Source organism: Rhinolophus ferrumequinum, chromosome 15 (assembly GCF_004115265.2).
Source record: "Rhinolophus ferrumequinum isolate MPI-CBG mRhiFer1 chromosome 15, mRhiFer1_v1.p, whole genome shotgun sequence".
Classification (NCBI taxonomy): domain Eukaryota; kingdom Metazoa; phylum Chordata; class Mammalia; order Chiroptera; family Rhinolophidae; genus Rhinolophus; species Rhinolophus ferrumequinum.
In genome coordinates, this window is record NC_046298.1 from 18,196,935 (window position 1) to 18,220,281 (window position 23,347).

General features: G+C 39.6%; 1 protein-coding gene across 1 annotated transcript in view; it reads left to right on the plus strand.

Annotated features, from left to right (window-relative positions):
• The window catches only part of TANGO6 (transport and golgi organization 6 homolog), a 141,909-nt gene that overhangs the window by 46,108 nt on the left and 72,454 nt on the right, over positions 1–23,347 (plus strand). Inside the window, exons 12-14 of the mRNA XM_033128876.1 lie at positions 1,339–1,473; positions 8,609–9,124; positions 11,283–11,340. Coding sequence (XP_032984767.1) covers positions 1,339–1,473; positions 8,609–9,124; positions 11,283–11,340 — 709 coding nt within the window. The remainder of the gene's footprint in view (positions 1–1,338; positions 1,474–8,608; positions 9,125–11,282; positions 11,341–23,347) is intronic.

Consider the following 23,347-nt stretch of genomic DNA (forward strand, 5'->3'; position numbering starts at 1 on the left):
ATATATGATATATATATATATATATCATATATATATGATATATTTATATGTATGTGATATATATATGTATATATTATGTGTATATATATATTATGTGTCGTAGGGAGGAACTTAGAAAAAGAAGGCTAGATAGTTCTATTTCAGTAATTTAACAATACTGGTGCTGAAATAGAAGCTTCCAATAAACAAGGGGTGCTTTAAAAAACTCCTTGAGAGCAGCAATAGGTGGCCCAAGATGGCAGATGCAGCAGTTTCTCTAGAAAGGACCAGTGTCCTTAACTTCAAGTATCAATCAAGTCCTACGCTAAAGAGGGCGGTGAAAATTGCCATATTCAGCGTTGTTCATTTTAGTAAGTAGAACTTTTAATAACCTTTATAGCTTCCTGCCTTGCTCCAAAAGACAAGTGTTAACAAGCCAAGATTTTACTTTAAGCTTGCAATATTCTAGCATAGCATGTGATTTGCCCAGAGTTGAATACGTAAGCTTGCATGGTTTTTAGAGGCTTATTATGACCTATCTTAGCCATCCCATTTTCAAAATTACTTTTCCCTTTTGAGCCATTAATCCTAAATGTGTGTGTGTGTATATACGTGTGTATGCTTTTATTCAAAGGTATTTCTACTTAAGGTGATTGATCCACATGCAGTTAAAAAAATGCTGCTGACCAAATTAATTCCATGTAACGCTTAGTTGTTAGCCAAATGCTGTGTAAAATCTTATATATGAATAATCTTAATCCTTTAAAAATATTTGATACTTAGAAAAATGATTAGATCATTTGTACAGATTGTTTGAGGACACTGGCTTCCAGATAAAATTGGACGCCTCTTTGCTTACTGGAATTAGACTGTCAGAACGGCAGTCTAACGGGTGGGGAAGGAATCCTTGAGGAGGAAATCTCGTTAGGAGAAGCTGATCTAGGACCCTCTAAGATGTTCAAAAAGTAACACATCATTTTTTATCTTAATTTCCTGGCAAAATTCATGGAAGTGAATGAAGTTGGATTAGTATGTTAAAACTTTTGAGAAGGTGTACCTGGGCTTTCTCACTTACTGACTGTATGGCCTTGAGTAGATAACCTCTTTAAGACTCAGATTCTTCATCTCAAAATGAGGATAAGAGAACCGACCGCCTTGAGTTAGTATGAGACCTCAATGAGATTGTGCATGTAAAACACTGAGCACCATGCCTGCTACGTAGTATCCGTTGTTGTGGAATGTTCTTGCTATCATGGTGTTGTGTGGAAGAGGATGAGGGTATGGAGAGGTAAGATGTAAGGGGAATGTTGTGATTTTTTTTCTTACTCCTCACGATTCTAAATCCCATTTCTGTGGTAGGTGGTGGACTTTGTAGCAGCAACCCTGCAGCGAGCATGTGCAAGCTTGGCCCACCAGGCAGAGAGCACGGTGGAGTCACAGACCCTGAGCATGTCCATGGGCCTGGTGGCTGTCATGCTGGGAGGAGCTGTTCAGGTGAGTTGCAGGCATGACCCAAACCTGAATGGAGGGAGGGAGAAAAGAAAGAGAAGAGAAAAACCTCTTATTTCCCCTCCGTACCCTTGTAAGAAATAAGAATGGATATTGCATTTGCACATAGAAAAACCAAGATAAACAAGTCAGGTTGTTAATGAGAATTGTCTCCAAAGTAGATGACAAGAAAATTGTGCCACTTCCACTTGGTCACCTGCTTAGACTTCACCATCAGAAGGGAAGAGCCCTTTGTGACCTGGCATAAGCTTGATTTGGAAACACCTGGCACAGTATTTTGTATCCATGGAGAATACTGAATTCTCTGACCCTCACTGTAAAGGCGCTCCAAAGCTGGCCCCACTATTGTCCGGGGAAAACCTTTGTAACCTGCTGGTTATTTGGGACTCCATCTGTTTTGCATAGTTACATTTTAGCACAAGATTCATTGTTCCACCTATATCTTGTAGCAAGTTAAAGCTTTGTTTCCAGTGTATAGATCTTCTACGTACTTAATTTATAATCTTTTAATTTAGTCACAAAAAATATTTACTGTATGCTTGCTATGTGCCAGATACTGAGTTAAGGTGCTGGAAATACAGCAGCGGACAAGGCAGACATGGTACCTACCGTCATGAAACTTATAGTCCAGTAAGAGAGTCAGATACCAAATAACTATTCATAAAATATACTTGGAATTGAATGAAGTGCCTCAGAAGAGAAGTGGAGGCTTCCAAGAGAACATATTATCCAACCTAGGCTGGGAAGGTCTCCACTGAGGAAGTGTAAGTTTAAGCTAAGACTTGAATGATGGATAGGAATTTGGGAGTGTGTGGTGCAGATGAAGGAAACTCTTCCAAATAAAACACCCTGAACCAAGGCTGGGAAGCAGGAAAGAGCTTGGAATACTTGAGACACTGATTGAAGGCCGGTATACTGAAATGTAGAGACCAAGGGTCAAAGTAGTGCCAAACAAGGTGGGAAGGTAGGCACATGTGTGAGAGCAGTTAATTACATAGCACAGTAGGTCAGCAGACAAGAAGAAGCAGAATGGGCTTAGTGCAAGTATTAAATCTAACCTGAAATCATACTGGCCATAACTCTTAGCAATGAGCAGAGAACCCTCTGGCAATGGGTTTTTGAGTTTGAGGATTCAAATCTGGTGCTCATTCTTGATATATTAGTATTTGCCTCTCTCTAGCCTGTCCTTAAGGGGAAAAGGAATCTTATTCGGGCCTTCATGTTAACATGAAGTCCATTTCTTGGTAAATTTACTTGGTATTTCTAATTTTATATTTACTATGTAGTTTGAGAAAAACATTTTTGGTTCAGTTTCTAGAGTTGGGTTACATCCTTGCGTTTGTACTGTCAAGGAGGGATTCACCCATGCAATAGTTTTTGTTAAATTATATTGTTACTGGATTTAGTTGACCTGATTGATTTTGTTGTTGAGTATTAATTTGAATACTCTTTGTTTATATGAGAATGTGATTTTTTTTTTTTGGCTTTTCTTTAATTTGACACTTACCATTGTAAACCCCATCCCAAATGGAAAATGGAACACAGATATCTCTAGTTTCCTTTCTAGAAGCCCATTTTTGCGGGGCTGGCAGTATAAATTAGTCATTGTCTAAGAGTGACTCATCTGACTTAATGCAAATATACATCCCTTACCTGTTCCTGCCCTTTCCTGAGCCATCCTGACTCACTGATTGCGTCCTGAACTCTGACTTTGCAGTTATGGTACTTAAGTGAACATACGAGTAAACACGTCGCCCCACACTTTTGCCTTAAATTTATTACTTATGTTTTCTGTTTCGTTCATGGATTTATAAGTGGCTTCTAGAGTAATGCTGGGTTTTCTGTCTTTGTAATGGGAAAAAAGTCACAATTCTGAACTATGTTTGCAGATAATCATTGTCAGGCTTAGGGTTTTTTGCTTCAGCGTCTAGAAAAATTATTCTGTACCTATTCCCAATTATGATTCATTGTTTTAGCTAATGAAACAGAATCGAATAGCATTTGAACCTTTCTGTCCTTTCTAATTCATATAATTAAGGTGATTATTAGAGCAAAGTGTCTGGGAAGAGCAGTTAATTTGGAGAAAGTGTAAGCTTACGATTTCTAACAAGACATCTGTAATTCCAAACTCACTTTCTAAATTTCAAGGTTTGTCATCAGTAAAAGTAGTATGATGTTGGTAACTTCCCTGTCCCCTGAGGAAGCCGTTTCTGCCTGACATTCCTGGGCCCGTCAGGTCCTCTGAAGCCCTGCTGCACAGAGCTGACCTGAGCTTTGAGGTGCAGGTTGTGGGGTTGGGGCTTGAACCCAAATCTTGAGATCTCGTACCACATTTTATGAGAGGATCGTAGAGTGAACTCACTGAAGAGATATTTATCAAGTGCCTTTTTGTCCTCATGGAGCTTACCTCCTAGTGATTGTGATTCATCTGAGGAATTCTTAATGATTTTTTAAAAAGATTTTTAATTTTATATCTTATATCCGTCTTTGTGTATAGCTCATACAGGGAGTGTTGTGGGTTGACTTAGAACAAAAGTCAAAATACCACTGGTAAATAAATTCAGTGACATTATGCAAGTAAGGATCCAGACATGTAAAGTGGTCAGCTAAATATCTGAAACATAGGTGACATACAGAAATGAGAACACAAAAAATAAATGTATTTTTCAGAATTAGGAATTTTTAGGTCAGAATTTTATTGCTGGAAGAGACCCTTGGATTCTTCCAAAATAGTGATTTTCACTGGAGCTTGATAAGGCAGGATGAGGGTGATGCCTGCCCCGGAGGGGAGCTTGGTAAAGTCTCAGATGGGGCTTTTTCAGTGTCCACTGCCCTCCTCTGGCTATCATGTCAGTTCTTAAGTTTCCCTTAGAAGCACCTCCCACCACCCTCACTCCTGGCCCCACCAGTCCAACCCTCAGGTCCTAAATTGAAGTCTTGCAGAAATTTCGAACAACTCACACAACTCACCTTCTAATGGTTCACTCCTGACACCCTGAAAGAAATCATAGGTGTGGGCTGACATAGCTCTGCTCATTCCATTCCTGAAGCATTGCAAAAACTCTGGAAGAGAGGCCGCCAGATAAAGGAATCTGTCACTCACTGGGGGCTGCTCCGTCAGGCCTCAGGGCTTTTACACAGAATTCTGAGATCTGTGCTGAGAAGCAGTGACAGGAGTAGAAATGAGGGCTTTATGCTCTGTTCTCAATTTTGATGGTGGCCCCAGGTAACCCTTGAAAAATAATTAGCATTTTAGTGCTTCCGTTTCCTCATCTACCAATTAAGTGAATATTATTTTATACCTCAAATTTTTTGAACATTTGTGAATAGTTGGTACCTATAGTTTTAGATTTCCCGGAAATCTAATCTATTCTAATGGTGGGAAATCTGCAGGCTTTTGAAGCTGAAAGTAAGCATTGCTTTAATTGCCTTGTCAACTATTTGATTCATAATCCACCTTACCTGCCTATGGTGATTAGAGAAGTTACCCAGTTTAATAAGATTAATCCCCCAATGACGAAGAAGTTTGAAAACAGGAAGAAAAAACGTTTTGTTTTTTTAATAGACTTTAGTTTTAGAGCAGTTTTAGGTGCACAGAAAAATTGAGCGGGCGGCACAGAGGTTTCCCGTGTACCTGCCCCCACGCGTGCTATCAACATCCTGTAACAGAGTGGTACGTTACAGTCGATGAACCTACATTGATCCATCATTATCACCTAAAGCCCAGAGTTTACATTAACGTTCACTCATGGTGTTGTACACTTTGGGTTTTAACAAATGTGTATTGACATGTATCTACCATATGTAATGGTACAAATCCTCTGTGCTCTGTCTGGTCATCCTTCCCTTCCCCTAAAAACCGCTGATCTGTCTCCATGGTTTTGTTTTTCCCAGAATGTTATATAGTCGGAATCATTCCAGACTGGCGTCTTTCACTTAGTAATATGTATTTAAGGTGCCTCCATGTCTTTTGTGGTTTGATAGCTCATTTCTTTTTAATGCTGAAGAATATTCCATTGTCTAGATGTATCACAATTTACTCATCCATTCACCTGCTGAAGGGCATTCTGATTGCTCACATGTTTTGGCAGTTATGAATAAAGCTGTTATAAATATCTGTGTGTAGATTTGTGTATGGACATAAGTTTTCAATTCATTTGGGTAAATAACAGGGAGCATGGTTGCTGGAATGTATGGTAAGAGTATGTCTAGTTTTGTAAGAAACTGCCAAACTATCTTGTAGAAGTGGCTGTACCATTTTGCATTCCCACCATCAATGTATGAGAATTCCTTTTGCTCCATATCCTCACCAGCATTTGGTGTTGTCAGTGGTTTAGGTTTTAGTTGTCCTAGTACCGTGTTTCCCCGAAAATAAGACCTAGCTGGACAGTCAGCTCTAATGCGTCTTTTGGAGCAAAAATTAATACAAGACCCGGTGTTATATTATATTATATAAGATTCGGTCTTATAGTAAAATAAGACTGGGTCTTATATTAATTTTTGCTCCAAAGGACGCATTAGAGCTGATTGTCCGGCTAGGTCTTATTTTTGGAGAAACACGGTAGGTGTGTAGTGATATTTCGTAGTTTTAATATGTAATTCCTTGATGGCATAGAATTTTGAGCATTTCTTCATATGCTATATATCTGTGTATCCTCTTTAGTGAGATATCTATTCAGGTCTTTTGCCCGTTTTTAAATTAGGTTGTTTCCTTATTGTTGAGTTTTAAGAATTCTTTGAGTATTTCAGACTACTGTCCTTTATCAGATGTGTCTTTTGTAATTGTTTTCTCCTAGTCTGTGGCTTGTCTTTCTCTTAACTTTGTCTTTTGCAGAGCAGAAGTTTTTTAATTTTAATAAAGTCTAGCTTATCAATTATTTCTTTCATAGGTTTCTTTCCTTGGTGTTTTATAAAAAAGTCATCACCATGCCCAAGGTCATCGAGATTTTTCTGTGTTATCTTGGAACTTTATCATTTTGCATTTTACATTTAGGTCTATAATCCATTTTGAGTAAATTTTTGTGATGGTGTAAGGTCTGTGTCTAAATTCATTTTTTTTTTTTTTGTATGTGAATGTCCAGTTGTTCCAGCACCATTTGTTAAAAAGCCTGTTTTTTCTCCATTGTACTGCCTTTGGTCCTTTGTCAAAGATCAGTTGACTATATTTAGTAAGTCTATTTCTGGGATCTCTATTCTGATCCATTGGTCAATTTGTCTTTTTTTTTTTTTAGAAGAAATTGTTGTAGATAACAGAAATGAAAAAAAGACTGTATTCTGTAGATATAAGTAATATTCCCATTTCAGATGCTTAAAGAAAAAACAAAGGTCCATCATACTACAGAGGCACTGAATGAAGTGTAGCATAATGATAACACTAGCAAAGTTATTCTAAAATACCTTTTCTAGTTCCACATAGATTACTGATAAAAGTGATCCTTTTCTTAGATAACATATACCTTTACTCTAGACATACATATTCTCCTCTCACCTTAAAATATAGTAGCATAGGAATGATCAGTTGTTTTACACATGAAGATAAGCTGACACATGTTGCGGAACTAGAAGTTCTACCTTATGTCAATTTTGCATTAGTTCCTAATTGTTTAAACAAAGAAATCTGAGGGGAGTGCATTGTGAAATTCTACAGGTACAAACCTGTCGTGTGCCTCAAGTTTTCATTTACTTGGGAGAAACGTGGTAGGGAAAATGAACAATAACAGTTCTGTGGACTGAATAGTGTAAAATGAGAACACTATATAGGTCCTACGAAAACAGTTATGTAGTTGGTTAATTCGTTTGGGTGGTTAGATAATGAAATGAGTGAATGAGTAAGTAATAAATACTCTGCCTTGTTCAGAAGGATCTAAGAACCTCAAGGTTTTCAAATTATTAGGGCCTCTTGGAGCCTCATATAATACTTTTAACTGTATTTTCAAACAGAAAAGAATCATCACTGCTTCTTGTCTCTCCACGGACTGCACACACACCTTTCCTTGTAAGGCCTATGGCATTATTACAGCAAAGCTTCTGGAGAGAATAAAATCTTATGTAATTTTCACTCCCACTTTCTGTGAGAAAATTCCTTTTTGCCAATTACTGTTCCATTCCTTTCCAGACCTATGGTGCCCTTGTATGCTGACCAGCCCCTTTAGATCATATAGTTAAGAACAGCTTTATTCGTTCAAGTGTGACCATGTAGGGTATTGGGTAAAAGTGTGGACTCTGGAGCCAGACTTGTTGAGTTCACATCTTACCATCTTTCAGTTGTGTGACCTTGGACATGTTATTTCTGTACCCCAGTTTCCCCATTTAAAATGTAGATAACAATAATAATTAGATCTTAGGGATATGAATATGTATGTGTATTTTTTGTTTATTGTATTTACATTTACATAGTATTTTCTATGTGTCAGGCACAAAATACTTTGCTAATATGAAACTAATCTTTTTATGGCAAAAGGTACATAAAAAGTAAAAAATACAATAATACAATAAAAAAGATACAAAGGTCAAAATACAAAAATCTGGAAAAGAATTTCACGATATGAGTGAGTATTCAAATATGATATAGTAAGAATAGCTGTAGAGACAGTTTAATGGGTAAGTGGGTACAAAGGATGTAAACAGGCTGTTCATAGAAAAAAAATGCAGACAGCCAATAAACATGGAAGGAGGCTTAATAGCACTGATAGTCTGGCTAATGCAAATTAAAACCATAAGATACCATGTTCTGCTTATCAGATGATAAAAATTAAGAGTAGGGAGGACTGCCGGATGGCTTAGTTGGTTAGAGTGCGAGCTCTCAACAACAAGGTTGCTGGTTCAATTCCAATGAATTGTTTTAAAAAAAAAGTTAAGAGTAATAATATGCATTACTGATGTGTTTTTTAACTTAGAAAAAGTACCTGTACGTGGTGAGTACTCAATAAGTGTTTTTTTTTGTTGGGGGCGGGTAATTATTCAGCAACAGTTACTGAGTGCCAGCCTCATGCTATCTGCTCATTACAGGAACAAGATTTTCTCCCTGCCCCTTTTACTTGGGATGTGTTGCCTTATGCTCAGGTCATATTACCATCTGCTTTGTTAATTTGCGTTTGGCATTTTTTGTTTCAATTTGTAGTTGAAGTCCAGTGACTTTGCCATCCTGAAGCAGTTGCTGCCGCTGTTGGAGAAGGTCTCCAGCACACACCCTGACCCTGTCATCCAAGAACTCGCTGTTGACCTCCGCATCACCATCTCCACCCATGGAGCCTTTTCTACGGAGGCTGTCAGCATGGCTGCCCAGAGTACCCTGAACAAAAAGGATCCAGACGGGAAAAGAGAGGAGCAGCAGCAAACCAGCCACGAGAGAGACACTGATGATTCTCATAGCCTCCTCGAACAACAGCAGAGCCATGAGAAAGCCAACCAGACAGGCCTGAAATCTGATGCTCCATTCATCCCTCCGGACGTCAGTGAGCCCGGCGCTACTACAAACTGGAAACCTGGAAGCATAACAACAGAACGGGTCCAGGAAGTTCTTTTATCCGCTTATGACCCTGAGATTCCAACACGGGCTGCTGCCCTGCGAACTCTCTCTTGCTGGATAGAGCAGAGAGAAGCAAGAGTCCTTGAGATGCAAGAGAAGCTTCTCAAGGTGAGTAGAATACACCATAAATACACCTATGCAGGGTACACACGTCTACACACCTATTCCAGGAGCCTCGACTGTGTTGGCACTGTCCTGGACTCCCTTCAGGGGAATGGTGACTGTTCTGAGGAGGCAAGCCTTACACACAGGAGAGACCTAGATACCCCACAGGCTCGATGGAACATGAACAGAATACCAGAATTTTCACAGGCAGGGAATGCTGTGCACAGTCAGGAAAAGGAGAGATGAAATCTGGAGAGATTCGATCTTGATATGGCCATAACAAACTAGTAAAATTTGAGCAGAGGAAAGAAGAGGGAATGGAACAGCATGAGCAAATTCCCAGAGATGGGAGCGTCCTTTCTGGTAAATAGGTCTACCTTCAGCACTGTGACCCAGCCGAGATAAGCCACCTGTTTTCTCTGGGCCTTTTAGAAGGGCATTGGGCAAAACTGGGTCTCCTGCCTTCATCTCCTTCCATGACAGTGAAAAAGCTGATTTTTACATTTCTGTGGGAGAAAGCTGTGCTTTACATTTATGTAGATTTATGTGGAGAATACATGTGCTCACTCGGGGGTCTTTTCCCTTTTGTGGAAATTGACCTGACCTCAGTATGGATCAGAGATTAAGAGCAAAGGATCTAGATAGAGACTACTGATCAAATTCCAGATCAGTTTCTGGGACAAGTCACTTAAACTCTCTGAGCCTCAATTTCTACATTTGTAAAGTGAGGATAATAATATTAGGACCTACTTGATGTTGAAAGATTTAAAGTAAAATCGTCCATGTAAAGCACTAATTATAGTGACACGCACATAATGAGCACCAAATAAAGGTTGGCTGCTGTTCTTATTATCTCTTCCATATAGTTCAGCCATTAGACTAAGAATTATAATTCTGATTTATTTTTAGTCACTAAAGCATTAGAACCAACAGTATAATAATAACTGCTGTTTATTGAGCCAGGCCCTATACCTTTCAGACATTGTCTGTAGTCCTCTCAACAACCACAATATTGGTATTATCCCCACTTTATAGATGAGAAAACTGAGGCATGGAAATGTGCCAAGGATTTGCTGTCATTGAAATGTTGCTAAAAACCTCAAATTACATATCTCCTGTGAGTAATCATTAAAGTTATCCCTTCATACACCTATTTATATGGTGAATGCAGTGAACATCTTTGGAATTTAACTTACTTAACCTTCATCTACTGTACATAATTGGTCATCAAGTCCTGTTAATTCTTTTTCCAAGAAGTCTTTCAAATTTATGTCTTCCTCTTTATTCCCACAGCCACTACCCAGGATTAAGCTTCTTTTACTCCACATATGATCCCCACCCCTTCCAACCTGGCCATCTTCCCAGATGAACTAATCTTAGGCTCTCCCCAACATGCTGCACATGTGGAGACCAGCAACGTCAAGCTGGTATCAAGAATCTCTGTGCCAGCGCAGGACGCATCACTGCATATGGAACAGACACTCCCGTCTTTCCCTAGACACCAAGCAGGAAGAACATGGGCATGTGGCTCTCATGTGAAGGCCTAAACCTAACATGTCACTGTCATATCTTCTAGATAAGTGGTACCCACAGCAGTTGACAGGCCCTGGTGGGTTCCTAAATTGTGAGATGTGTTGAAATTAATTTGAAACTAATGTCAATTTAAGTGCTGAAATTTGCAAAAGATTTTCAAAAATAAATTAGATTTAACGTTACCCAAATAATAACATCTTTGTCTCTCACCTGCATTTCCATATGCTTTCTGAGTGCTAGAGAAAAGGATCAAATTCCAGTGATGTGCCATCAATTGGACGTAACCCCAACCCTGCCTCGTGTGTCATGGCCTATCGTCAGTGTGTCACGTCATATGTGAGAATGGTGTTCACCATGGGCTGTGATGGGGAGAATGTTGGGGGTTTTGGTTTCCATGCCTACTACTGGTGTATACTTGACTACTTCAGGAAACATCTCATCTTAATCACTATCCTTTTTAAACAACTGTTATAAAAATGGGACTTCAAACTGTTTTCCCCACAAGACCTTAAGGTCAGACCAATGTCTAGCTAAGACAAATAAGAAGGAAAGCATTTATTCTTTTGAGGCTCTATAGGGGTCTTAATCTTGCTGCGAGTCAAATCACTGCTGTATTTTGTAATTCCAGATATTTTTGGAGAATTTGGAGCATGAAGACACCTTTGTATATCTGTCTGCTATTCAGGGTAAGTCAGTCCTGGTGAAAGGACCTAGTGTCTGTGGGCCAATGAGTGTATCATGTAGGTTTGCACAAAATCTCTGAAGTTCTACAGCCATACACTGCTGATCCCTCTGTCCATCTTCTTGCCTCCTATCTAGGACTTGATTTAAGTCATAATAAATTCCTGGAGGATTCCCAAAGGTCCTTATAGAGTTTCAGTGTCTCATAATGATGAGGAAATCTTTATGTTTACTTATGAGTCTATCGATTAAATCTCATTTCCTGTAATTCAAGGAGGTAAAGAATGGCATACATGTGAGCTGTTATCACATGAACGTTTTATGTATTTGACCACGGTCAGTATGCAACTGTGCTCTCTCTTTAAAAGACTCTCAGGGTCTTTAGTATTTCTTCATCAAAACATAACAAACTAGTAAAGTTTGAGCAGAGGAAAGAAGAGGGGATGAAACAGCATGAGCAACTTCCCAGAGATGGGAACGTCCTTTCTGGTAAATAGGTCTACCTTCAGCACTGTGACCCAGCCGAGATAAGCCACCTGTTTTCTCTGGGCCTTTTAGAAGGGCATTGGGCAGAACTGGGTCTCCTGCCTTCATCTGCCCGCATGACAGTGAGAAAGCTGATGTTTACATTTATGAGGGAGAAAGCTGTGCTTTACATTTATGTAGATTTATGTGGAGAATACATGTGCTCACTCGGGGGTCTTTTCCCTTTTGTGGAGATTATTTCTCCTTTGTGATTCTTTGTTGTTCACATCTCCGTTAATTTTTGGATTCCAAATCTAGAGAGGGGCCTCATGAAAAGAATGGGGTGGGGGGAGAATTAGGCACCCAGAAGGGTGAGAAGCAGACATGGCGAGAAGGTCAGAATTAACTCACAGTGTCTCTTGGCTCCCTCAGCAGAGCAGAGTCATTAAGAGCCAGGGCTCTGGAGACGAAGTGCCTGGACGCACCGCCCATTCCCTGCTTCTCAGTTGTGTGAACTTTGGCAAATTACTTAACTCCCTCTGGGCTTTAATTTCTTATCTGGAAATAGGGGGCTACACAGGAATGCAGGATTGTACACTGCTTTGGAAAACAGTCCGGCAGTTCCTTGAAAAGATACACATTGATACCACTTGAGTGGTTACACTCCTAGTTATATACACAAGAGAAATGAAAACTATGTCCACACAAAAACTGGTAAATGAGTGTTCGTAATAGCTAAAAGGTGGAAACAACACAAATGTCCCATCAGCTGAAGAATGGATAAACAAAATGTGGTATATGCATACAAAGGAATGTTATTTGGCCATAAAAAAATAATGAATTAATGAAACATGCTACAGCATGGATGAACCTTGAAAACATTATATTAACTGAATGAAGCCAGTCACACACAAAAACTCATATTGTATGGTTCCTTTATGTGAAATGTCCAGAACAGGCAAATTTATAGACAGAAAGTAAATTAGTAGTTGCCCAGGGCCGGGGGAAGGGAGAAAGAATTGGGAGGCGATAGCTAAAGGGCACGGGGTTTCTTCTTGGGGTGATGAAAACATTCTAAAATGGATTGTGGGGATGGTTGCACAACTCTGTGAGTATGCTAGGAACCATTGAATCGTACACTTTAAATCAGTGAATTTTATGGTCTAGTAGTTCCCCCTTATCTGCGAGGGGTAAGTTCCAAGACCCTCAGTGGAGTCTGAAACCTTGGATGGTACTGAACCCTAATCAACTTCCTCAACTCTGCCAGAAATGTGACTGCAGCTCCTTCATCAGCAGATGCAGCCTCTTCAGTAATTTTTATGTTTTCAGTCCAAACCTATTACGGAATCTGTGTAACCATCCCTTACTTGCAGTAAGTGGCTTGGTGTCTCTCATTTCAGGGGATCCCTTGCTGAAGTGTTCGTACAGGCTCAGTGCTTCCTGACACAACACATTGCTGCCAGTCAGAACACATTTTCTGTTCATGCCTTCCACACACAAATGTAATGCCTTTTCCATCTGGACTAAGTACTTAAATGTATTGTGGCCATAAGTTTTGCAGTTTGAGGTATGATGGCAAAACTAGCACTAATTTCTTTTTCCTTCCTCACAATTTCATAGATAGAAGATTCGTTGTTACTGTCGATCTTAGCAACCTCAGTATGTGATTTTTTTCTTACTAAGTTGAGAAGTTCCACCTTTTCTCTTGAGGTACTTTACAGTTTTCTTTGACATATTCGAATTGCCAGCATCTCTACTCTTGCACGTTGGGACTGTTATGAAATCAAATAAGGGTTATCTGAACACAAGCCCTGTGATAGAGCTGATAGGCCTGATAACCAAGATGGCCACTAAGTGACTACTGGACAGGTAGCGTATACAGTGCAGGATATACGGCACAAAGGGATGATTCACGTCCCGGGGGCGTGGGGGGAGGTGGCACGAGATGTCATCAGGTTACTCAGAATGGTGCGTAATTTAAAACTTATGAATTGTTTATTTCTGGAATTTTCCATTTAATATTTTTGGACCATGGTTGATCATGGTAACTGAAACCACGGAAAGCAAAAAGGCAGATAAGGGGGGTGCTACTATACTTCTGCTGTTGGATTGCTGGGTCATAATGTGATCTGGGTGACTTCTCAGATTTAAAGCTTGAGTAAGGCTGATTTTATTCATTAGTTATTCCTATTAGCTTGGTGCAGAAGTAATTGTGGTTTTTGCAATTGCTTTTAACCTTTTAAACTTCAATTACTTTTGCACCAACCTAATATATAATCTACCCCAACACTGAGTAGCTTAAAACACCAAGCATTTATGTTTACTCACACATCTGTAGACCAGTGGGGTTCAGCTGACCTAGACTGGTCTTGGCAGGGCAGCTCAGCTCCTCCCTGTGGATCTGCCGGTCAGCTGCGGTGACTGTTGGTCAGGTAACCGATCATCCCTGGCCCCGTGGCCTCTCAGGGCACGTTCCTGTAGTGATGGCAGAGGTGTGAGAGACCAAGGCCTTTTCAGGCCTGAGCCTGGACCTGTAACCGCATCACTTCTGCCTCATTCTATTAGCTAAAGCAAGTCATGTGGCCCAATCCAAAAGTCAAGGGGTGGAGAAATATACTCTGTCCCTTTAGTGGGATAAATTGCCAAATTACAGAGCAAAGCTCATGGATGCAGGGAGGGGTGAAGAATTGAAGCCAGTAATACAGCCCTTCACACTGATGTGTTCTGTTTATCTGAAAAAGACAAGGTTCTCTGTGAGCACAAAGGCATGTATAGGCCCTTACTGGCTACTTATTTCTTGGTATAATTGGCTTTATATAGGCCTAGTAGTTGGAGCTTAAGAAGGAGTGCAGAGGGGAACAAATATAGTGATGAAGGCCTGAGCCTTGGGGTTCATTCTTTATTCAGCAAACATTTATTGTGCATCTACTATACTCATATATAAAGCACTTTAACAGTGAGTTATTGTGACTAGATTAAAAAGGAAAAAGAAAATTCTTCAAAGGAGACAAAATGATCACCCGAAGAGGTAAGAGGACAATTAGGTAAGAGCAGAAGCCGGAAGAAGAGGTTTCAAAAAGGAAAGTAATTACCTGCAACTGAGAGGCCAAAGAGTCCAGGAATTGAGAGAAGCCTGGGAGCTCGATAGGGTTCATGAAGCCACATGACAATAATGGTACTTACGGGAATCAAATAAGTCAGTGAAGCGAGACTCTCAAATGCCTGTAATTAGGAAGTTTCAGAACACAAGTCATTCTGTACTTTTCCCAAGAAACTGCAATGTCAAGGAATCGTTTCTCACTTAGAGCTGGGTGTTCGGGAAGCCATGGTGTGTCATTCTAATGTGGCAACATTGCTGTCTGCAATAAGCTGCTTAGCTGATTAACCCATGGCGCTCATTAGCCCCTAGGGTGTGCTGTAAAAATCACAACTGTTGGTTTTGTGTTTGTTTTTAGTAATTTTAATTGGTGTGCTAATCAGTTAGTAGCTAATTTGGTGAAGAAGAACACGGGAGGTAGAGGTGTAATTTCTGTTCTCAGCTCTCCTCAGTGGGCAAGTTTGAATTAATTGATGTTTTTGGTGTTTGTAACGTGCACTTAAAGGCCAAGGCCTTAGGAGAATTTCCCATTAGGAAAGGAAAGAACTGAATTTTCCCACCTGCATTGCCAGTGTCCTTTGCCCGGGCCTAACGCCCTCCGGGAGCCAAGCGTCCTGGACTTGCAGTCAGACAAGATCAGCCACTTGTAAATGTCCTACAGTACCAGGGCGCTGGGCTGTGGATTGCATGGCATTAGTATGGGGAGTGTGTGTGTTTAAAGTTTCTCTTTTCTAGACTGCCTAAATGATTCCATGTGAAAGTTACAGCGTGACTTTTGCTTAATTTACTGATAGTTTAGATTCCTTTTGTGATTTCTCACCAACTTTGCAGTCTAGGCACAGATCAGAGGGAAATTAAGCTCATTTCATTCAACAAATATTTACTGATATCTGATGTATGAATTTCTTATGTATTATCTATCCATCACAACAATCTGAGAACGAAATTCCCTGGGAATTAAATTTTAATTTTATGGAAGACTGTCTGCGTCTCCTTTTAGTCCTAATGAGAAAGTGATGGTTGATTTAGTTCTCACAGCAGCTGCCTCCAGGTACTCAGTAGCAGCTTTGCAGACAGAATTATATACCAAGTTGCTGTGCTCCAGTTACAATCCAGAGTTTATAAATGGAAGACTTAATCTTAGCCGATGGCTGTTAAGTGTCTCCCCTTTTTAGACTCCTTACATATTCTTTTTTCATTGTTTTATCATTATTATTATACAAGTTAATACATTCTCATTATTTTAAAAAGCTTTAAATGACAAGAAAGTATATAAGATAAAAAGTAGAAGTCCTTCTCTTTTCCAAAATTGGAGTTAACATATGTCCTTGAGAGTCCCATAATTTATATTCGATGTTTTGGGCATTTTTCACATTTCGATTTTGAAATACCGTGTTTTCCCGAAAATAAGACCTAGCCAGACAATCAACTCTAATGCGTATTTTGGAACAAAAATTAATATAAGATCCTGTATTCTATTCTAGTCTACTCTACTATTTATATTATATTATACCAGGTCTTATAGTAAAATAAGACCGGGTCTTATATTAATTTTTGCTCCAAAAGACTCATTAGAGCTGATTGTCCAGCTAGGTCTTATTTTTGGGGAAACACGGTAGATGTTCAGTAATGGATATGATAAATAAATAAGTGATATTCTTCAAATAAGATACTATCGCCAGGTTATTTATCACACTGGGGATCTACTCATGTGTCCTCTCAGTCACTTTCAGTTATTTAAAGGATATTTTGAAAGTAGCACCGGAGACAGATGTATTTCAGGGATCCAAGTGATCCCCATCAGTGTCAAAAGGATCTTTGGATAAAACTATCAGGTTCATTGAAAAAGAAAAAGGAGGGCCGGCCCGGTGGCTCAGGAGGTTGGAGCTCCGTGCTCCTAACTCCAAAGGCTGCCGGTATGATTCCCACATGGCCCGGTGGGCTCTCAACCACAAGGTTGCCGGTTCAATTCCTCGAGTCCCGCAAGGGATGGTGGGCAGCGCCCCCTGCAACTAAGATTGAACACAGCATCTTGAGCTGAGCTGCCGCTGAGCTCCCAAATGGCTCAGTTGGTTGAAGCGCATCCTTTCAACCACAAGGTTGCCAGTTCGTCTCCCGCAAGGGATGGTGGGCTGTGCCCCCTACAACTAGCAAGGGCAACTGGACCTGGAGCTGAGCTGCGCCCTCCACAACTAAGACTGAAAGGACAACAACTTGATTTGGAAAAAAGTCCTGGAAGTACACACTGTTCCCCAATAAAGTCCTGTTCCCCTTCCCCAATAACCTTCCCCAATAAAATCTTTAAAAAAAAAAGTAAAAGGAAAGAAAGGGGAAAAAAAAGAGAAGAAAAAAAAAAAGGAACCCTAGGCTCTGAGCCAAGCATGGGAGGTGAAAGTAAGCCAGTGTGTGTAGTGAAGAGAATCTAGACATCTTGACATGCCCAAACAAACCACACTAACTCTTCCACTCTCTTCCTTTCAGAGAAAACTTTTCATTTCTGGCAAAAGAGTGAAAAGGAAGGAAGGCAAAGGGCCCGGAAGGGGGGAAGGTAGACACAAGGTGAAATTGTTTTTACGAAGTTTCAAACTGAGCAGGGTTACAAATCTTAACTTGTCAGAGACTGAACTCCCTATCTCATTCTCAGATTTCTACCTCAAATAAAGTAAGTTGGGAAACCATTAACTGAAAATAATTCTATCCCTTGAAGGATCATCTAATTGGATCTGGCATTGAAATTTGGAATGCAGCCCTGTGAAGTTTATCATCTCTATTTATGTCCTTGAAATGGGAAGATTTCTTTTATGTCCTGACCTGGTTTCTGTACCACCTAATTTACAAATGAGCATTTAGCAAATGTCTCTCATATATGCTATCTCTGTTAATTCTTTCCTTTTTTTTTTTTTTTTTTAAAGACTTTGTTGGGGAAGGGGAACAGGACTTTATTGGGGAATAGTATGTACTTCCAGGACTTTTTTCCAAGTCAAGTTGTTGTCCTTTCAGTCTTAGTAGAGGGTGCCGTTCAGCTTCAAGTTGTCCTTTCAGTCTTAGTTGTGGAGGGCGCAGCTCAGCTCCAGGTCCAGTTGCTGTTGCTAGTTGCAGGGGGCACAGCCCACCATCCTTTGCGGGAGTCGAACCGGCAACCTTGTGGTTGAGAGGACGCACTCCAACCAGCTGAGCCATCTGGGAGGCAGTTCAGCTCAAGGTGCCGTGTTCAATCTCAGTTGCAGGGGGCGGGTCCCACCATCCCTTGTGGGACTCGAGGAATTGAACTGGCAAACCTTGTGGTTGAGAACCCACTGGCCCATGTGGGAATAGAACCGGCAGCCTTCGGAGTTAGGAGCATGGAGCTCTAACCGCCTGAGCCACCAGGCCGGCCCCCTGTTAATTCTTGAAGTGGTTCTGGGAAATAGACATTATCCCCATTTTTTAAACTTCTTATTGGAGATACAATTTACATAGCTAAAATTCACCGATTTAAAATGTGCAATTCAGTGGTTCTTAGTATACTTCAAGAGTTGTGCGACTATCACCACTCTCTAATTTTAGAACTTTTTCATCATCTCAGAAAGAAATCCCGTACCCATTTTCAGTCACTTTGCATTCTGCACTCCCTCTAGCCCCTGGCAACCACTAATCTACTTTTTGTTTCCATGAGTTTGCCTATTCTGGACATTTCATATAAATAGAAGCATATAATGTGTGATCTTTTGTGTCTGGCTCCTTTGACTTAACATAATGTTTTTGAGATGCATTCATGTAGCATGGATTGGTACTTCATTACTTTTTTAGGCTGGATAATATTCCATTATATTGATTAACTATATTTTGTTATCCATTCATCATTTGATGTTCATTTGGGTCATTTTTCACTTTTGGCTATTATGAATAATACTGCTATGAATATTTACGTGCCAGTTTTTGTGTGGACATATGTCTTCATTTCTCCTGTGTAGGCACCTATGATTGGAATTGCTGGGTCGTTGCTGCTCCATTTTCCTTTGCCATCAGCAATGTATGAGGGTTCTACTTTCTCTGCATCCTCACCAATACTTGTTATTGTCTGTGTTTTTGATTCCCACCTCAGTGGGTGGGAAGTGGTATGTCATTGTGATTTTGATTTGAAGTTCTCTAATGATTGATAATGTTGAGCATCTTTCCATGCACTTATTGTCCATTTGTATATCTTCTTTGGAGAAATGTCTTTTTAGATTCTTTGCCCATTTTTAAATTGGGTTATTTGTCTTTTTATTATTGACTTATAAGAGTTCTTTATTTATTTTGGAAACAGGTTCTGTATCAAGTATATGAGTTGCATATATTTTCTGCCATTCTGTGGGTTGTCTTTTCTCTTACTAATGGTGTCATTTGAAGCACACAACTTTTTATTTTTGATGAAGTCCAACTTATCAATATTTCCTTTTATTGCTTGCACTTTTGGTGTCATTTCTAAGAAATTATTACCTTCATTATCCTCAAGATAATGAAAATTTACTTCTGTGTTTTCTTTTAAGAGTTATATAATTTTAGTGCTTACATTTAAGTCTGTGATCCATTTTGAGTTTATTTTTGGGTATGATGTGAGATATCCTCATTTTATAGCTAAAGATTCTGAGACTTGGATAAGTTCATCCCTTTTCCATGATTATGTAGCAGGTAATTTGAACCATGTTCTTGGCCTCCAAATTTTGTTTTTTCCTTCCCAGTACCCTATAGTACTTAACTAGAGCTTTCCAAATAATGATAGAAATTGGCCTTATTGTGCTTTTTAAAATAAAAAACAGATATGATTATGATTATCAATATTAAAATTGAATAATGCTTGATCATCTAGAAAGCTTTGATTCTATCAACGATCCTGAAATATAATAAACACAGATATTATAATACTTTTATAAATGAAGAATTGACTCGCCTATACTCACAAAAGCTGGGAGAGTGGTGGAGCTGGCACCAGACCCATTTCTCAGGGATTCTCCGTCCACTGGACCTTATCTTACTACAATATATATGATCCCTCCCCTCCTCCGAGTCAGAGATTGCATTGCAAAGCCCAGAACACTTGAGTTTTAAATTAGCTTAATTTTTGGAATATCTCTCTGGTGTTTTTCTCTATGAAGCAGTGAAAGATTGGTACATTCAGATTCACATCAGAATATTTAGCAGTTTAATACTTTTACTTGTAGGTAAAAGATGAACTGGCTACTTCATGTTTAGTTATGCTCACTTTCCAAGATTGCCCTGGGTAATTACCATATAAGAGAAATGTCAGTAAGTACAATAGAAGTTACCATTTATTGAGTGCCTCTTATGTGTCAATCACAGCAACCCTGCAAGTTAGGAATTCTTATCCCTATTTTACAAATGAGGGAATTTAGGCTCAATGAGTTTAAGAAACTGACTCAAAGTGACACAGATACTAAATGTCAGCATCACGATTTGAGTCTTAAATCTCCCTGACTCTGAAGACTATGTTCTTGCCACAGGGCAGAGTAACCCTAGTGCCACATTGTTCCTATTCCCAAGGTACTAGGGTTGAGTTTTCAGATGGCCTTTGGTACAGGAGAAGCAGCCTGCTGATGGGAAATAGGAAATAGTTTCACTACAAATCAGCTCTCTCGTTAACAATAATGTGCTGACCTCATGTTTGCTTGATTTTTTTGTGTGTGGTTTTGCTCATTTGGCAATGTGTTACATTATTATTTTTGAAGCAATCTGTGTGTGTATCTTTGCAACTCATCTTCCATTAGTGGAATATGAGAGTGTATTACCTCACACTGCCTGCCCTGCTTTCCATTGAAGGTCAGCATTGTTTCAGCACTGAGGGCATCAGCATGGTTTGAGCATTGGGAAAGAGGCTTCAGAAATCAATCCTGGGATGTATGCAGTTGACTGAGGTTGTGGTTACATAAACATGTAGTTGTCTCTATAGACCTTCTGATATTTGCTGCCTTTCTGATACCAGTTAAGGACATTTTAAAATAACTTATTTTAAAGTAATACAATTTATGAGGACACAGAGGGATCGGAACCCACATACACTGCTGGTGGAAATGTGAAATGATGCAGCTGCTCTGGAAAACAGTCTGGCAGTTCTCAAAAGGTTAAACATAGTTACCACATGACCCACCAATTCCACTCCTAGATATGTACCCAAGAGAAATTAAAACCTATGTCCACATAAAAGCTTATTTATGTATGAGTATTCATAGCAGCATTATTCATAATAGCCAAAAGGTAGAAACAACCTAAATGTGTATCACTCAATGATTGGATAAATAAAATGTGGTATGTCTATACAATGGAATGTTATTTGACAATAAAGAGGAATAAAGTACTGATTCATGCTACAACATGGATGAACCTTGAAAACATGGTAAGTGAAAGAAGCCAGAGAGAAAAGGCCACGTATTGTATGATTCCATTCATATGAAATGTCCAGAATAGATAAAATCCATAGAGACAGAAAATAGATTAGTGGTTGCCAAAGGATGGGAGGAGAGGAGGATGGGAAGTGACTGATAATGGATATGAGATTTCTTTTGTGGAGTGATGAAAATGTTTTGGAACTGGATGGTGATCATTCCTCAACCTTATAAATATACTAAACTTAAAAAAATTAAGTTTAAACTTAAAAAAATTCTGAACAGTAGTTTTTCATGGAGCTCTAAGGACTCTGAAGGATGAATGGGCAGGATTTAGATGTGTAGATGGAGTGAGGGGATGAAGACTGAAAGAAAAGCAAAGATAGGAAGATATTCAAGAGCGGCAGGTATAAAGGAAGGTAAGCAGTTCAAGTTGTTAGTGGAGCAGAGTGGGCATGAACAGGGAGAGTGGGCCTGGGCTGGAGTGCAGAAGCTGTTGGGATGCCAAGACATCTGAGCTTCTCTGGGGGGCAGTGCTTGTTGTTACCAGCCCACCAGCCATGTCTTGGTGATGGGCTCTGGATTTGAAAGTATCATGCTTGTGGATAGTTAGTACTTATGTTTCCTTTGTTCTTATTTTCACTCGTGATTTGTTGAGCAGCAACCACATATCAGATGTAACTTAAATTACGTCATTTACTCCGCACTGCAACCCTATGGGAGTCAGTGTCTTTATCTCCCCATTTTTCAGACAAAGAAACCAAAGCTCATAGGTTACAAGTGAAGGGCCACCCAGTGAGTGACAGAGTCTGGAGTCAACTCCACAGCCAAGGCTCTTATCCCTCTCTGTACCTCCCTCCTCTTTTCATTCCATCTTCTCACCTTTCTCAAATCATCATGGCCTCTGCTCTTACAGACAGCAAAATTAAGCCATGGATCCTGACATTTTGAGCTAAGCAATTAAATACTTCTTAATTTCTTGGTTTTCAGGGCTCATTTCAAATCCTTTACCTCCTATTCATGTAAGCCAGCTATCACAAAGGCAGGATTCACTACCAAGAGGGCAATTGTGAAATACCTTGGGTTAGTGTCAGTTGCTTAAATGTCTGCAAGCCGTTAAGAAGATGTTAAGTACCTTCCCTGGAGAGCAGCTATTTAAATTTTGCCCTGGAGTCACCCTTTCTTTAGTAAAATTGGAATTTGGAGGCAAGTTAAGGAGGATAAAATAGTGAGAGAGCTCAAAGTAAAATAGCAATTTCCTCTTTAGACTTATCTTTAAGTATATTCCTTTACTCTAAGGAATCAATTCATTTTGATGAACTGGAACTACTTTGAGATAACAGCTAGAGCTGCACCCTGCTCTTGGCTTTCCCTCCCAAATTAAAGAGCAAGCAGCCTACATTACCCTTCATTTCAAATACAAATTAAAATTCCTAATCTCACCAGATATGATTAAGATGATCTTTGAAGCTGTTCACACACTTAATAAACCCAATTATATTTTTTATTAACCCTGACATAGTTCCTTTTGTTGCTGAATCATAAGTTTAACATTTTTAACTGACTGAAGCATCAATTTACCCCTCTTCGGTCACTTCAAGATCTAGGGCAGAGGTGGAAGAGTGCACTTAAATGGTACAATTTTGGAAACTCATTTTGAGATTCTTATATATTAGATTTTAAATTTGGTTTTATTTCCTGACCTGTGGTATCTCTGCTGTCCCTGAGGAGGCTGGAAGGTTGGGAATGAACTGAGCCTCAGGGAATGGATTACAGACATGGAGCTACCAAAGACCTGGTCAGATCACCTGCCAGGGCATGACTGCTGAAGTTTTCTTTCTTAGGAGAAGGCTGTTTTAGAAGCACTTTAGCCCTTATATCCAACTTTGTTTTCCATTATTGGTAACCCGACTCTAGATAGGGACAGAAAGAATTGTAAAATATCTTTGACCATTGTTTTTTTTTCCCTTGATGGTTACAAATGTTTGTTCATTCATTCAACAAATATTTATTGAGCACTTACTATGTGGGAGGGCACATTGCTGAGAAAAACCGTCACGTACTGCCTTCATGGCTTTACATGTGGCG